This window comes from Lepidochelys kempii, chromosome 20, assembly GCF_965140265.1.
Source record: "Lepidochelys kempii isolate rLepKem1 chromosome 20, rLepKem1.hap2, whole genome shotgun sequence".
Lineage (NCBI taxonomy): Eukaryota > Metazoa > Chordata > Testudines > Cheloniidae > Lepidochelys > Lepidochelys kempii.
The window spans coordinates 24659715-24676239 of NC_133275.1; the positions used below are offsets into that span (position 1 = coordinate 24659715).

A 16525-nucleotide genomic window follows, 5' to 3' on the forward strand; every position below is an offset into this window, starting at 1 on the left:
GGGCCGTCGGGGGGGCAGGGAGGGATCACGTGGGGAGGCCGCCGGGTCCGCTCCCCACCAATCGGCGCGGGACGCCGCTGCGACGTCACCTGCGCGCCCGGCTAGGCTCCGCCTCCTTCGGATCTGCGTCTCCGCGCGCGGCGCCGCGGGCTCAGAACGAGGGGGAGGTGGCTCGGCGCGCGGGGAACTGGGGCAGGTGCGAGGCGAGGGGGCGGGGCGAGGGGATCGATGGGGAGAGGGGCAGGGTGGGGCGGCCACCCTGATGGCAAGGGAATGCGAGGGGGGCAGGTGCTCTGAGGGGGGCAGTGTGGGGAGGCTGCCCTGAAGGGAGGGGGATGTGGGGGGCAGGTGCTCTGAGGGGGGCAGTGTGGGGAGGCTGCCCTGAAGGGAGGGGGATGTGGGGGGCAGTGTGGGTTGGCTGCTCTGAGGGGAAAGGGGCATGGGGGGGCAGCTGCCCGGAGGGGAAGGGGGCGGGGGACTGGCCTCAGGAGAAGTGGGGGCAAGACACAGTTGCTCTGAGGGGAAAGGGGCATGAGGGGGTAGTGTGGGGAGGCTGCCCTGAAGGGAAGGGGATGTGGGGGGCAGTGTGGGATGGCTGCTCTGAGGGGAAAGGGGTATGGGGGGGCAGCTGCCCTGTGGGTATTACAGCCCTCAGGAGACTAAACTGTGATGTGCCACAGGAAGAGAATAGGAGGGAGTGAGGTGTCCCAGTGCCAAAGACCCTTGCCGTGGCAAGAAACTGATTAATTGAGATATATACCCAGACGATCCTGGAAAGCAGTCCACACCCCAAGCCACAGAGGAAGGCAAAAAACCCCCAAAGGTCTCTGCCAATCTGACCTGGGGGAAAATTCTTCCCAAATCCACATATAGCACGCAGTTAGACTCTGAGCATGATGTGAACAAGAACCAGCCAGCTGTAGCCATCGCTGATGCTTCTGAGGAAGGAGAGAAACAAAATACAAATACAGAATAGGTTGTGGGGTTGGGCAATCTCTTTCTGACCCCTGCAGATGACCACCTGAAGCATGAGATGTGAGCAGAAAGGATTTTGGGGAGCCTGGCAGCAGCTGTCCATCCTGTCATGAAGGGAGCATGGGAAGGATCACTGGGTGGCTGCTCACCTCACACCTGTTATGAGGTGGGGTATGGAAGGGCTCAGATCTTCTCATTCCCTGCATTTGTGTGCATGCATGTGTGAGGTTCTTACCCTCAGCACAATGAGGAAGGCTCACCTGACAGGACTTAGACTCACCAGTGGCAGCCCCCCTGCCCTCTTTGAGCGTGGATGACTGTATTTCCAAGCTGGAAAAATGGGAACACTTGCCAATTTCTCCAGTGCTCTCTCCCCTCCCTGTCTTGTTACCATTCTCCATCCTTCAGGGTCAGACTTGGGCAGGAGGGGAGAAGTGGTAGCATCCTCCTCCAGCACTGCCCACAGATTGGGGTCCACCCATGAACAAATGCAGTCTGTGACTGCTCTTTGCCTCAGACCTGAAGGTGGTCAGGTGCCCAGTTCTGCACTACTTACTCAGTTTATTGAAGTCATGTGAGGATTGCAGGATCAAGTCCCTGCTTTGCCAGTCTTGTGAACCTCCCAAACAAGCCATTTCTAGTCAGTTTCCAAGCAAGAGCCAATATTATGCTTGGGTGCATTGTGGCTTTTAAAAATCTGTACATTTCACTTGGAGCAGGTTTCAGACTGTTGGCAAGTTGACAGTGCACATAATAATAACTACAACAGCTCATCCCTTGCTAAAGCAAACCTTGGGTGCGCTGTTCCATTGATATTATTCTCTGAAGAATTCAGTTTATTTGAGAGCCCATGACACTGAAAAAATAACAAGGAGTCCTTGTGGCACTTTAGAGACGAACAAATTTATTTGGGCATAAGCTTTCGTGGATTAGAATCCACTCCATCAGATGCTGAAGTAGCTGCATAGCCATTTCTAATAACTTACAGTTGTGTTACTTGTTAGTTTTAGAGTGCAGACAGACAGCACCTGTAGATTATTATCCTAGTTGGTCTGCGTACACTTATAATTTACTTCATCCATTGTATTGTTTAGATGCAGTCAACAAAACAGGATCTATCTACTGTTGCTGAGAACTCTTCAGTGTAAGGAAGAGGCAGAAAATGTTGTTTGATTTTGGATGGATGGGTGACCCACTGAACAGCCTTTGTTTGGGGAGCACAATTGAGAGAAGAGATCTGAGGTTTTACCAGAGTAGCACATATAGAGAAGAAGTAAGTAAGTAGTAGTAAAAGAAGAAGTAAGTGCCTTTCGGTTCGGTGCTATGGTAGGAGAATTTTTGGTTTGGTTTCTTTGCATTTGCTATGTCAAAGTATCAAAGTGAAAGGGAGGCTGTAACTGTAGGGAAGAAGAAAATGTTGCACTGTTTGTGGAAAATATTGTGGAAGTGTCTAGAAATTTGCCAAGATTTATTTGTAACTCCTTAGGATGATTTTGAGTGACCCAAGTTCCTGGGGATGAGTGCAAATGTCTCCTTAAAATGTCAAGAAACAACAGCCACTGATGGCTATTAGCAACCTTGGAATCCCAGTCTTTGATCCAGACTCAGGGTATGTCTACAGTGTAGTCAGAGGTGTGATTACAGCTCAGGTAGGCATACCTGTACTAGCTGTAACCTAGCTAGCACAACTCGAAATAATAGCAAAGCTGTAGCATCATGGGCCTCAGTGCAGGCTAGCAACATAATGTAATCAAGATCCCAGGTGGGCTTGTACAGCCCATGCCACTGCATCTTTACTATTTTTAGCCATGCCAGCTAGATAGAAGGTGTAATATGTAGACTGCTAGACAGCGTTTTTACCACTGTCATCTACCTCAGCAGTCTGGACAACTCATTGGTAAAGATACAAAGCAGCTCCTCCACACAAGTGCTCCCTGTGTTGCTAGCATAAGTGCTGGACCAATGGTGGAGGAACTCCCTAAAATGACCTGTTTAGGTAAGGCCAAGGAGTCTGATTCTCTCTCTACTGTATTTAATCTGGTCCAGGCCTTGGTCTTGTTGTGTCCTCCCTTTCCCGCAATGAAAATTTGGACATTTGGCGGAATTCAGTCAAACACCCTTCTGTATGTGGTAGAATGTTACTCTGTTATGACAGCAGTGCTGATTTGTTCACCTACCTTGTCAGAGAGAGAAGAAAAGAAAGTAGTGAAGAGATTTCAGTAGACTATTTGTCATGACAGTGTAATCTGGCTAAGGATTAGCCACACAAATCAGAATGATCCATTCGGAAGAAAGCCAAGCTTCAGTCCAAGTAGGCACTTTATTTGTGGTTGGAATGCTGACATTGATATAATGGAATATCACATATACATTGGAAATATACACATACATCCCCACTCAAGGTTGTTGTTTTTTATTTTATTTTGCATAAAAGGCCTCCCTGCATAGAGTGAGCATCTTTGGGAAATCAAAGGAAGGGACAGTTATCACAACAACATAGAAGGGCCAATCCTGCAGTCTTTGTACAGGCAAAATACCATTGCAGGATCAGCCCTGAAGGATCCAGGGAAGGAAATGGAACATGAGTGGTTTACAGGGACATAAAGAGGTATTTTAAAGGCAGTCGGAGACAGTTGTTCTTAAAGGTAAGATAAGCAGTTATGGCTTTAAGATGCAGCTCAGGTAGGAAGAGAAAAAAACTTCTAATCACACAGTCAATTGAGTAACAGAAACAGGCTTCCATAAGGAGATAGAGAGAATCACCAAGTCACAGCATAACAATCAATCACTGGAGTTCATTTTGGGACATTAGCATCCCGCCACGCAGTGTGCATGTGTAAATGTACTAGACTGTCTTTCCAGTCTGAGTGATATGGCAACAACATTAATATTCTGAACAGCTCCTTAATAAAAGATATGTCCCTTTGCTGCAGAAGGCAGGGCCCTGCCAGTGTTTATCTACTTCACCAGGATAAATAAAGAAGCATGTTCATTATAGTACAGTGTGGGTGTAGTTGTCATCTTTAAAAAGGGGGAAGAGGCTACATTACAATTATATCAAGACTATGAAGGCAGAGAGAGGGCTGGTTTCTGGTATTCAATCTGAATTCCATTAGGGTATTTAACTAGGATTTCCTCCCCATCCTGTTCCTTAAATTCCATAGTTTCTTATACTACAACTGAGTCTACAGAATACATCCCAAGCCAAAGCAATGGTTTCTGTGGGAACTATGCTTCCTCATCAACTCTTGTATGCCTGAAAATACAAATCTTTCCATAGTGACTTAAAATGAGCCATCTTATGAGAAAAATATCCTAATAACAGAAAGGCCCTAAAACCCCCTTTGCTGTTGGTCCTTCTGGGCACCTGCTATTTTAGAACTTTATTTCTACAGCAACCAAAATGATTCTATTAGAAAGATAATTAGCAGTTGAGCTGGAGAAACAAGCAGCAGAAATAGACCACCCACAGAGCCTGTCCTTGTGCAAATATCCCTAGCAGTAAAAACAAAACAAAAGACTGTGGAAGAGATGAAAAAGAGCAATAGATGAGCAGAATAATCTTGCACAAAACATTTTGCAAACATTTTCCATTAGATGCCAGTAAATCAAATCTGTAGTTTTGTTTCTGTAACCACTCCTGCCCCCTTACCTAGGTGACCATCTGTCCTTTTGAACATCCCGTATTTGGTGCTTACTATCCCACAGCCCATCTCCGGTAAGTAGCATTTGATCAGGTAATAATCATGCAAAGGATCATGCACTATAAGTCTAGGATTTTGTGACACGAATAAAAAATTGGGGATGAAATAGGGGAAAAGCTGTTTTTTATTTCCTAGAAATGCAGTTGGTCACCCTACCTTTATGATTAGTTTAAAAAAAGTGGCACTGTAAATATGTGATGCGTAACAGGACATACAAAGTTCGGACAGGGTTATATTTTAAAATGGGATGGGGATTCTAAAGGAATCACCAGGAGTTTATGTAAGGGTAGAGTAAGAAATCCTTTAAAGTAGTTTCTGTGGATATTTTTGGCATATATAGCCCCATGGAAGGGATTACTAGCTGTCAGGCACAGGTAGATGATGCCAGGTTTGGAGACTCCACAGCACACAGATTATCTATGTAACAGGCTGTAGTTTTTTCAAAGAGGTGAAGTTTAGCCAATGAGTCATTGATGAGGCAACTCCTGCTTACCAAGCTCAGGTGGGTTTTTTTTTTCCTATTCGATATAGGTTCTTATACTGCGCCCTCATCCCTGTAGCATCTGAGCATCTTCCAGTAGTGAGTTCAGTGACAGAACAAATCACATATAACAGATATTACTTATTTCTCTCATCCTCTCCGCGGAGGGAGAGCAATGGGTGCAGTACAGTGTTTTGGTATGGTTTGTTTTGGGGCCGTTTTGGTTTTTTGGTCAGCGATCTGGCAAGTCTCAGTCATATTTTCTTATATCACAGTGTTGAAGAATAATTTGTCCTATCTACACTAGCAGAGCTTTTACCTCACCAATTCAAGGGGACTGGTTACCCGCTGCTATTGTCAGCAACAGATCAGCTTCCTAATATAGATGCTGCTTCTGAGACCCAGTGGTCCAAAAGACAGTTCTAGGAATATGAAACTCCTAAGTTCCAGTCCAAAGTTCTGATACCAACTCCCAGTGGAAGCTTTGGGCAAGGTCACAGCACATCTCTGCCACAGTTTCCCCAATGATAAAGTAGGGATAATACCTGCCTAACAGGACTTTGGGAGGATTAATGCATTTGACAAGTGTTTTGAACTTGTAAAGTTCTAAGTATTAAATGAATAGCAACATTGCAAAAGCATGTGAGTCTTTTCCATTGGAGAGTGGTTTAGAAGAGTAGCTAGAGCTGCCTCTGCAAACTCAACAACTTGGTCATTTTTATTTAATTATTTAAAACCAAAGCAAAATGTCCAAAGTAACTGGTTTTCATTATAAACACCAACCTTTCAAACGTGCAAAGCTGATAATCAGTTGGAGAGAAAGAAAACTTAACAAAAGATTTTATACATATATATTTTAAAAATCCATCACAAATTTACAGCTGTAATGAGATCATCTATGCTGTGCTCCAGGCTCATGTGACTTTATGGCTAAGGGGCTATACCAGTACCTAAGACCTCTGTTGAACGAAAGAAGCAACGTTGACCAATAACAATACTGGAACTCGTGGGTACAACTAATAAAAACAAAAATGTACAAAACCAAAAAACCCTTTAATATTTCAGATAATAAAACAATTCTCATATCTTACAAAAAATACTACAGGCTCAAAAGGTTACTAGAAATAGGTATAAAAAAAGTAAAATATAACCTTTAGCACAAATTAAATGCTACAAATTAACTGGCCAAATTAACATATTTGGAATAAAGAGTTCCTTTTTGTTTAAAAAAATAAAGAGTCCAGATAACCTCACAATGCCTCTTTACACCTCTGTGTTCCTGCATTATTTGGAAGCTGTAAACCATCCAAATAGCCCCATTTCAATTTGTTTAAGCAGATTAAAAATAATAAATGAAGTCATGAGGTTGACCACCTTTCCTATCCCCAAGAGGGCCCCATCTACATTAGTGAAAATAGAGTAATTCACAAATAGTGGTAGCAAGGGTGGATGCTCTAGTGCAGCCTGAGGCCTGTCCTTTTTCCCCACCATCCTGGCCAACCCTGCTCACTGGTAAAAAAAAAAACAACAAAAAACTGAGTCCTGTCTACTCTGCAGCTTCTACTGTTGCTACCGGAGGCAGAGTTGCACCTGTGGTACATTATCAGTTTTGCCAACATTGGACACAGTCAGAGAGATGACCATTTAAAGGAAACTACAGTGATTCTTAACATGCCTGATAACTTAATTTGCAACACTGGGCTTTCTGATGTTCAGTGGCATTCTAGTCTCGCTTTTTCTCTCACACACATTGCTGGTGTTTCTCTAGGTGAAAGCTGCCCTTGGACTGGAACTTCCCAGCAGGCTCCCCCATCAGATGGTGGCTTTCAAAACTGTGAGGCAAGTTTGTTTGTTTGACCCTTTGGTTTGTTTCACCACAGTTAACAATACTTTTCCATTAGCCAGCTCTTTTTATATATATATATATATATATATATATATATACACACACACACACACACATATATATAAAGCAACAATGAGCATCCTTTCTTTCCCATGCATTCACATGGGTTTTTGCGTATAATGGTGGATTTTTCCAATAAATCAAAACATGTTAAAGGTACAGAAGCAGCACACTCCTGGACTGTCAATCTCACTGAAGAGACAAAACAAATGACATAGAGCTTTCATCAGTAATACTAATGACTATCCAGAGATGCACATTCCCTGCCAGTGCTTATCTGAGTATTTTGCATTTCCTCTGCTGTTCAAGTTCTACAGCTTGATTAACATTGCAGGTTTCTCTTCTGTCCCTGCCATCATCCATGAAGACAAGGCATTAATAGGTGCGTTCCTCAATCAATGAAGGTATTTAATGTGTCCAACATGGTAGTATCTGAGTGCAGTCAAGTATGTTAGTGATGTTCTAGCGAGCTAATGGAGGAGGTAATGGTCTAGCTTTACTGGTGTGACAGATTTAGTAGTTTTATTTAAAAATTCAATTTGGTGTCTGTGAATCTGTGATTGGTGCTGGCTTTACAATCCTGTAGACTGAATTCAGTCTCTGGAATAGATGGAGATGGACAAAGGCAGGGCAAGTTAACCTTACATCAGTGGGCCTCAGCTGAAAACTGACCAATTCATTTCTTCGATTCTCTCCTGAGACCAACAAGGTCCCAGTAGCGCTGGGTTCTGCAGTAGTGGATACCTGTCCACTAAGGCAGTGGGCTCAGTTTTTACTTAGCAATGCCTAACAATCTTAAGTAGAACTATTGACATTAATTCCTTCTCTCTATCTGAGGAAGGAAAATCCTGCAAAATGCTCTCCAGAAACAATTTCCACTGCTCTGGACGAGCTTGTGGCCAATGCACAGGCTGACAGCCAAAGCCGTCCATCTTAATTTGAGTAAAGGATACTGCAGTTCACAAAGTACTAACAAGGTTTGCATATTGGACTAATAGCACTTAATGCTGTATATTATTATTTGCTCCTGAAACAGAAACGGGGAAGGGACAAATAGAAGTGAAGAGGGCAGTGAGTAAAGAGGAAGCTGCTATGCATCCGAGTGACCTTTGTTTGTCTTGTTCAGAAGTTTTTTCAGGTCAGATGACATGAAGTAAGGCTTTTCGGATGAACCATCGTTACGCTCCAGGTCTTCCACTGCAAGGGGGGAGAGGGTTAAAAACACAGAACTTAAGTACTGCAGGGTTGTAAACACCTCAAACTAGAACCAGTTACTGGGCTTGCCAAGCCTCTTAGGGATAAATTTGCCGGTGCTCTTACATCTACATGCACAACCTTCTCATGATTCAGACTAAGTTGGATGCTCAGGAAAGTGGCTGCAGTCCATGTGATGGTCATAGAAGGTGCAATAAGGAGTCTAGAGACAGACAAGTGCTAAAAGAGCAGATGTAATACTCATCCGTTAAATACCCAGTTGAGATGCGAATTCCCTTCTGCTTCTCACAGGCAGTGCATGTGTGTGTATTCTCTCTTTCTTCTAAAGCCGTTGCTGAATGTAGCTTCCAAATGTAAGCCAGAATTATACTTGTACCGCTCCCATTTTAAAGACAGAGTATTGGACTCCTGAAGGGAGGCTGTTTATCAACATCTGTTTGGAACAGGGAGTCTAAAGTGTTAGGTTACAAATCAGCTAAGACAGAGGCTCCTCCTATATGAACAGAACAGGTTGCTCAATAGTACCATTGCCTGGAAATACAGAGATTACCATTACTTGGGGATAGTGTGGAAAGACAATGCTCACTCATTGTTCTTCAGTGTAGTGTAACTGCTCATGACTTGACTGTAAAGCAAGTCACTTGTTATTTGTTTGGCACAGTTCACCTAGTGTACAACACCCCTGTCAACATACAGTACATACATAATACTTAGGCATGTCCATGGCACAGAATATATTTTTCAGATGCTAGCTGTTCAAAGCAGAGCAGCAGCTCCAGCAAAAGCCATAGGAGAATAGCAGCCAAAATCACAGAGACCATTAGCTTCATAGTTTAGTGAAACAGTCCTGGAATATTTTGAGGGTGATGGCATAGTGATGGCATGAGTATCAAAACCCAGCAACTTTTTCCTAGAAGGATAAGACTCAAAATATGGAAACCTTATTTTGATGGGCATTTGTAATGCAAGATTTGGCAGTGTTCACAGAATTGAGTCCCCAACCAAGAGACTCTTAATCAATCAATCAAAATAAGACAACAAACCCCATGCAACATCCTTCTCGTCCTTGATATAGTAAGGAGAAAATAAGGTGAAGATCCATGGGGTATTTGCGGGCATATGTTTTAGATGCCGAAAACTTTAAAAATTGGCCATCTGTCAAACCTCTCTAGATTCAGTTGTATTATTTCTGTCCACCATCGTGCTGAAACACCTCCCAGATGTAATATCTGCCATTTTCTCTTGCTCTTCTAGTCATTAACACTGGGTACATAATCACAGATTCTTGTGGCATCTAGACTTGATGGATGGTCTAGTGGCTAACGGGAAATCACAGTAGCTACTTAGGGCATCCCTTTCTGTACTATGTAGCTCAGCTTCCGACACCGACAGTCAGTTATCTTCTGCCCGACTGTCCTGACTGCACTGGGCTGTAAGCTAAGAAGGTGCCCAGATCTTATTTGAGATGCCTGGAGGCTATAACCCTGCTTTACCCCCTCCATCTAGCGCTCTCACTGAAAAGTGGGACAAATGTTAGCTGAACTACCTCAGGAATGAGCAGAGTTCTGTGAGCCGGTTACCACAAAGATCCACCATCTTCCATTTAGGTTTCAGAGTAACAGCCGTGTTAGTCTGTATTCGCAAAAAGAAAAGGAGTACTTGTGGCACCTTAGAGACTAACCAATTCATTTGAGCATGAGCTTTCATGAGCTACAGCTCACTTCATCGGATGCATACCGTGGAAACTGCAGCAGACCTAGTTTCCACGGTATGCATCCGATGAAGTGAGCTGTAGCTCACGAAAGCTCATGCTCAAATAAATTGGTTAGTCTCTAAGGTGCCACAAGTACTCCTTTTCATCTTCCATTTAGTTACTAGTTAAGTGAGTAGCCAGCCAGGAAGTGGGAGACAGACTGAAATAATTCTATACAAGTCAAGGTGTACATACAAGTGAAAAGATCAATTAGATTTTTCAATTTAAAAAAAAATTATAAAAAAAAAAATCCTGCCAACTTGTTCATTCCCCCAAAATAACCTTTCTGAAGAGTCAGCATGAGAAAACAGCAACTACAAGTTTCCTACTTTAAACAGAGAGAATTCCACTTTGGGACACAAAGGTTTCCAGGACCCTCGTGGACACAACGGGTTTGAAAGTGAAGGATATGCCACCTAGTAAAGAAAACTTCAGGTCTGCCAGCTTGATTTTGCATAGAAAGAGTAGTGAGAAAAGTAGTTAATTTCTCTTTGCAGCTAGCTGGAGGCTGAGCAATAAAGAGGAAAATATAGTTCCATCCAGAACAGATTGACACATGGGCAGCTGTAAACCTCTTGATCATTCTACAAATTAGTATCTCACCAACTGCAAAGAGAAACAGCTCCCCCGCAAACAGAGCATAGAACGGGACAAAGCAAAAGTGAGTCAATTTGTAAGGAACATTCCAGAAGTAGCTACAATGCCCCTTCCATTATAGGCAATTGAGAGTAGAGGAGGATGCAAGTTAATTTTTTTTAATAAGTGAGATATACACTACCCTGTGTATATATAAAGCCAAATTTGGCCTCTGTGGAGGCAGAGTCTTGTTAGTTAGGTTAGCAAAATGTTACCTTTCATGCATTAATGGAGGAGATGATTGTGTCAAATGCACAAGAGTCCCAATTGCAGTTCCACCCATTTTGGTACAAGAATATCAGTTAGGGGGAAGAAACATAGATTTGATACAGCATTCACCCACTTGCACTGTCCTTCCAAAATCAACACCTCCTCTACCCTCAAGAATTCCAAGGACAAGCAGCTGAAAATCATGCACCACCAGGGTGGACCCTTGGAATAATGCCACACAGTTACAGATTGGCTGGGGGAGCACAAGTCTTCTACAAGACACCCACATGTGCTAGCCCTCCCTGTTCAGAAAGTTGAGCCCTATCCTTGGCTATCAGCACTTTTGGATGATTCTAGGCTCCCCTTCAGCAGGATTTCACTCAGCTCTGGGGACATGTAGTAAGGTCGCTCAGGAGATCCATCATTCCTCTCCAGGTCTTCACCTTTTCACAACCCCAGGAAGATGAAGGAAGCGGCCACGGAAAGGAGGAATGAGAAGCAGTGGAGGAGCAAGGGGAGCAGCACAGCAAAAACAAGAGAGGACGACAGAGGGAGAGAAAAAAAGAAGGAAAAACTCACATTAGTTGCAATTAGATTCCACCACCGAGATCAAAGCACCAAGAAATTTAGAGAGACTAAAACAGATTACAGAGAGTCTACTCTTGGGCTACAAATTTCTTTTGCTACCAAGCAAGGTGTACAGGAGCTGCTTGTTAGAGTAGTGATGGGGGTGGTGAACAGGGAGAAGCAGAAGAGAACTTCAGAGTTTTAGAAATGATAGAAGGAGTTAGCTTTCAGGGGTTCTTCCATCCGTCTCATTTTATTCAGGGTTTTAAATCACTGATGCAGAGTTGGTGCATGTGCATTTCTGTACGCAGTTCTTAGGGGAGATTTTGAAAACTTGTACTTCTAAATCCTCTGGCATTTTTGAAAGATTTCCCCACGTGCTCCAAGCCCTGGGCACATCCTTCCCATTGCAGCCCATGCACAAAAGGCAGCATTTGAGAGGACTGGAGCTGTGATGCAGAAGGCAGAGGAAAGCTGGCGGTTTGCAAGTGCCCATAACAGTCTTTAATGGTAATGAGAAGTATGGGGAAGCCCTAGACTAAGGAAAAAATTATGACACTTCAGTTCTAGGGAAGGGGAGGATGGAAATTGGAGGGTCCCTTTGTGGTGTGCTGCCCTCTTTTATAAGCAGAAGCCATGTCGGTGGAAGTAGTTCAGTAGAGCAGAAGCAAACTATGAAGTGACAAGTAGTGAAAGAAAGGCCGCGTAAGTCAAACACAACAGAACAGTTCCACAGGCCAGCCGTCTGGGATGACAGAGGTATAGCTACAAAGTAATACTCAACTGAGCACCAAAATCCCTGAGGCCCAGTTACTTACAGAAGCAGAGGAAGAGGGTATCCACACACATGGCATAGACGCTGAAGAATCCATGTGCAATGAGATAGGAGCCCACAATCACAGTCTGTAAGAGAAACCGGGTTGTCACCTCAATGCCAAACCTAATTATTTTGGGGAAGTTCTCTGCCCTGTGTTAGGAGGTCACAGTGATCCCTTCTGGTCTTGAAATCGATAACCTGATACCAGTATAGAGAGCAAAAGCTCTGTCCCTTGAAAGAGAGAAAAGACGTGCTGAACTCCACGCACAGTTCCCCCTTCCATTTCCATAGGAAAAGAGAAACAGCCCTGCCCAACCTGATTCAGACACATGGAGGCTCAAGCAGCACCAGCAAATGGAAGCTGGCCAGGCTTGGCTCAGTGCAGCCGCCTGGAAGTGCCTATGGGGAGATGTGCTTCTGCATTAATTGGCTGACTCTGCAGAGAAGCCAAGGTTTGAATGGGAAACTGAGAATGAGCTCTCCTTGCTCTACAAAGAGGGACTCCTGGAGGACAGTGAGTAGGGGAAGCTTTCTCTGCTCAAGCTGCACACGTTCTGGAGAAAGGCTAATGTCCCTAAATTCATTGTAAGGCAAGTAAGATACCCACCAGAATAGGGACCCAATAGTAATTGAGAGGAGGTGCAGTGTCCTGAACCAGTTTTATCCGCTGAGTGAAGAAGAAAAAGGCAAGGATTCCTAGAGAGGAGAAAATAATAATACAGATGTTTGTGAGATGCACTAGTTACAAGCAAGAAAGGGCAGCATTATAGGGGGCTGACGGGGGAGGAGGAAGGTGAATTTAGAGACCTAGTAGGGGAATTATGGACAAGAAGTTAGTTCCTGGAATGGCTGGGGAGATTTGCAAGGAGTTGAGAAGATGCAAAGACATGCAGCTTTCGCCAGTCTTTCTACAACACCAGGGTTCAGGGGGAGGGGCTGTAATCAAAGTAAGCCCTGGAAGAGGACTGAGATCCCAAACTTACCAACACTTCCCACGATGAGGAGTTTACCAAGGAAGAGCAGAAAATCTGTGACTTTATCTAAAACAGCCACCCTGAAAACAGAGAGATGTGAATGTCTTTCCATACCCTCCAGGATGGGGGGGGGGGAAAGAGGCAAAGTGCATCCAGGCTCCCCCAGGGGCTCTGTGATAAAGACAACCCAGGATAAGAGTCGCTAAAGACACAATGGGTTGTGCAAACCTAGAGCCAGTTTGCATTTCCCACCTGATATGTGGCAGATAAACAGACCTTGGATCTCCATAGTGAGAGTCAGTTGTTCACACAGGCCTCTGAAATGGTTTCAGATACAAATGTCACCTTTACATATCCCTAGATAGGCTGCTTCCCAGAGGGACTAGAATCCTCCCTGTCCTCTTACTTCTAGCTACTGCCTCTTATTTTCCATTCCCAACACATCTTTTTCCACAGGTCACCTATCTATCCGTGAAAAGAAAAGGAGTACTAGTGGCACCTTAGAGACTAACCAATTTATTTGAGCATAAGCTTTCGTGAGCTACAGCTCACTTCATCCAGACTAACACGGCTGCTATTCTGAAACCTGTCTATCCGTGGTCACCTCTCCATCCGTGGCAAGGCATCCAAAGCCATTTTCATAGATTTGGCTGTACCCACGTCATGCCTTCAGTTAGCTACCCTGGCCAAGCCTGGTAAATAGCAGCCCTGGGGAAGAGGAGCCATTTCCTTGTTGGGTAGTCTTGGAGGAGGGAGGATTCCATCAGTTTCCAGGTTCTTACCTGATAATGTTCCTCATGAGTAGGAAGAACGCATTCTTGGCTGAAGTGCAGAAGTTGGTGCCATAGATGGCAATCTGGGACAGATCACAAAGGAGGACACAGAGAAGAAATGGGGTTACTCAGTAGGCATCATGGTCTTTTCCAGAAGATTTTGCCCTGAAGCCTAAAGATTGTCAACAAACTGTCACTGTACAGGTTAGTCATTCAGAGCCGCATTAGGGTAAAGAGACCCACCTCCTCTCCTCCTCCGCCCCCCCCCCTTTCACCACACTGCCAGGGCAGAATGTGCCAAGCGGCCGTTCTGTCTGAAGCCTGTGCCATCTTCACTAGTACACAGGACAGATCTGATCTGCTGATACTGTGTACACTGCTGGATGTTGGGTCACTCACATAAGACAGCCAATGCCTCTTAAGACCTAAATGAGATCGTCATGGAGCTAGGGGAAGCCAACCATTGATGGGGTGGGAAGGAGTGTTCAGAAGCAGTCCCTTTTTGAGAATCTCCAAATCCCCATTCACTGGATGTTTGGTGGCATTCTTAAACTAGGGTCCTCACCATGATGTATGCGTTCCTGTTCAGGAACTTGATAAATTTTTCCAGGCACCAGAAGCAGCATTTGAGACAGGTCAGCAGGAACTTGGCAAACTTATTCTCAGCAGCTAAAAGCACAAGAGACACAGTGGAAAGAGTGTGGAGCAGAAGAGAAAGTTGTTCTTTGAAACAGCAACTCTTCAAGTATCAAAAATCTCAGCACCACACACCTCGCTCTCTGCAACACATCTCTCCAACCCCGATCCTGTGCACAGTTCCCACCCATATCTGTTCTCCAGCCGTTTCTGTTTGCTCCTTTCAGCTTAAGCCTATGTCACAGCACCATCACTTTGGCAGATGGAGCTGGCAGCTACCTTCTCTTGCACAGCTACTTTCAGGAAACATAAACCAATTTTCTTTTTTAGCTATCCACTATCAAAAGCATCCTCAGAGAAGAAGCAAGCAGCAGTCCCTCACTTCATCCTGAGCATCCGATGAGAGTTTTAGGTTGGGTATTCCAGTTAGCCACAGCCATCACGCCAGCGGGAGCACTGGGATTTTAGTACTCTCATCTGGAGTGAGAGCCCTACCCACTGGACTGTACTACTCCTGTGGACAGAGAGGATACTCTGGAGAATCGTACGGGGGAAAGGTCTCACGTGTCGCTCTTGTGCTTTAATTCACGGTCACTGAGGTAATTTGGTTAGAACAGGACTGTAACAGGGTATCAAGTGCAGTTCTGCACAGAGGTCCAGAGCCATTCTACTGACTCACTGCCAATCAGACCAGCTGGGTTAGTGCCTACCCAAGAGGAGTATGTAAGGTCTCTCTACTCACAAAGGCAGAAAGATCTAGAGAAGAGTGGGTCTGACAGAGAAAGCCTTTAGGAACAGCTAGGCTCAGAAGGAAGCACAGAGTAGTACCTATGTTTAAATTCAGTAATAAGATACAAAGATAAAGGAAAAGGGCAAGTTTGGAGTAGAACAGGAACACCATCTGCTTACACGGACCAAATTATTCTGAGTTGTGACTCGACATGGAGAAACTTTGCTCACCTTGTTTGTCCCTCCACCTGCCCTTTCCCAAACTATCCTCAACTGGGTACCTTTCAGCCTGTGATCCAGATACTCCAGAAGGACCCTGATGATCTGGACAATGGCAAGAATCAGAGACCCAAAGGCCAATGAGCCAGTGTGATACCTGCCACGGGGAAGAGGGCCTTGATTAGATGCAGCTTCTTGGCATTTTTGCTTTTACATTATTTCTCCTGTAGCCAACAAGAAAACCCACACCCCTCTTTGGAAAAGCTCCAGTGCTCACCTGAGTGCCCGGCCGAAGGAAGAGAAGAGGGGAAAAGCCGGTATGTCATCAGGTTTCTTGAAGGCCCAATAGTAGGAAGCAAAGGCTCCGGCTAGCGTGACCTGGCCCAGCGCAATCACAAAGTTGGCCAGCCAGAAGAACATAAAGGCATTATAGATCTGGAAGACGATGAGGTATTTATGGTAGGCTGTCTCGCCCCCATAGAAAGCAAAGAGGCAGCGGGCATCTGGGCACTGCTTGGTGATGTTGGTCATATTGAATGTCTAGAGAGAATTAGAGACGCTCAGATACTGCAGAGATGAGGACCACACAAGAACCTAGATAGACAGTAGTTCTCGCCAACCCAAAAGCCACTTCTGGAGTTTGAGTCCAAGAAATTATTCTTCTCTTCTCATACACCACGTTCAATCCCACAAGCAGTTGCATTTCAGATGGGTAAAAGAACTTGTCTACACACACTACTCACTGAGTCCCTGGGAGTACTGTGAAGATCTCTGGTGCCTCAACATCACAAGGATGAGGGGTAAAGGCATGAACTAAGCTCAAGGCGGGGAGTCAGGAACTTCCAAGTTCTAATTCTTATTCAGACACAGGACTTCCTTTGCAACCTCAGCCAAGTATGTGCCTGAGTTTCTCCTCTGGAAAATGGGAAT

The 16525-nt window shown here is 44.6% G+C and overlaps 1 protein-coding gene across 8 annotated transcripts in view; it reads right to left on the reverse strand.

Annotated features, from left to right (window-relative positions):
- Nucleotides 1-3067: 3067 nt before the first annotated feature.
- SLC44A2 (solute carrier family 44 member 2 (CTL2 blood group)) overlaps nt 3068-16525 on the reverse strand; it is a 38902-nt gene continuing 25444 nt past the window's right edge. For 3 of the 8 annotated variants that reach the window (XM_073318920.1, XM_073318916.1, XM_073318918.1), the window contains exons 15-22: nt 15873-16135; nt 15658-15752; nt 14577-14680; nt 14021-14094; nt 13248-13318; nt 12872-12960; nt 12266-12350; nt 10095-11323 (exon numbers count right to left, since the gene is read on the reverse strand). In XM_073318920.1, coding sequence (XP_073175021.1) covers nt 11202-11323; nt 12266-12350; nt 12872-12960; nt 13248-13318; nt 14021-14094; nt 14577-14680; nt 15658-15752; nt 15873-16135 — 903 coding nt within the window. In that variant the 3' untranslated portion in view covers nt 10095-11201. Of the gene's footprint in view, nt 8264-10094; nt 11324-12265; nt 12351-12871; nt 12961-13247; nt 13319-14020; nt 14095-14576; nt 15753-15872; nt 16136-16525 lie in introns of those variants that run through there. The other 5 variants (XM_073318919.1, XM_073318921.1, XM_073318917.1 and 2 more) reach the window with 4 other exon arrangements.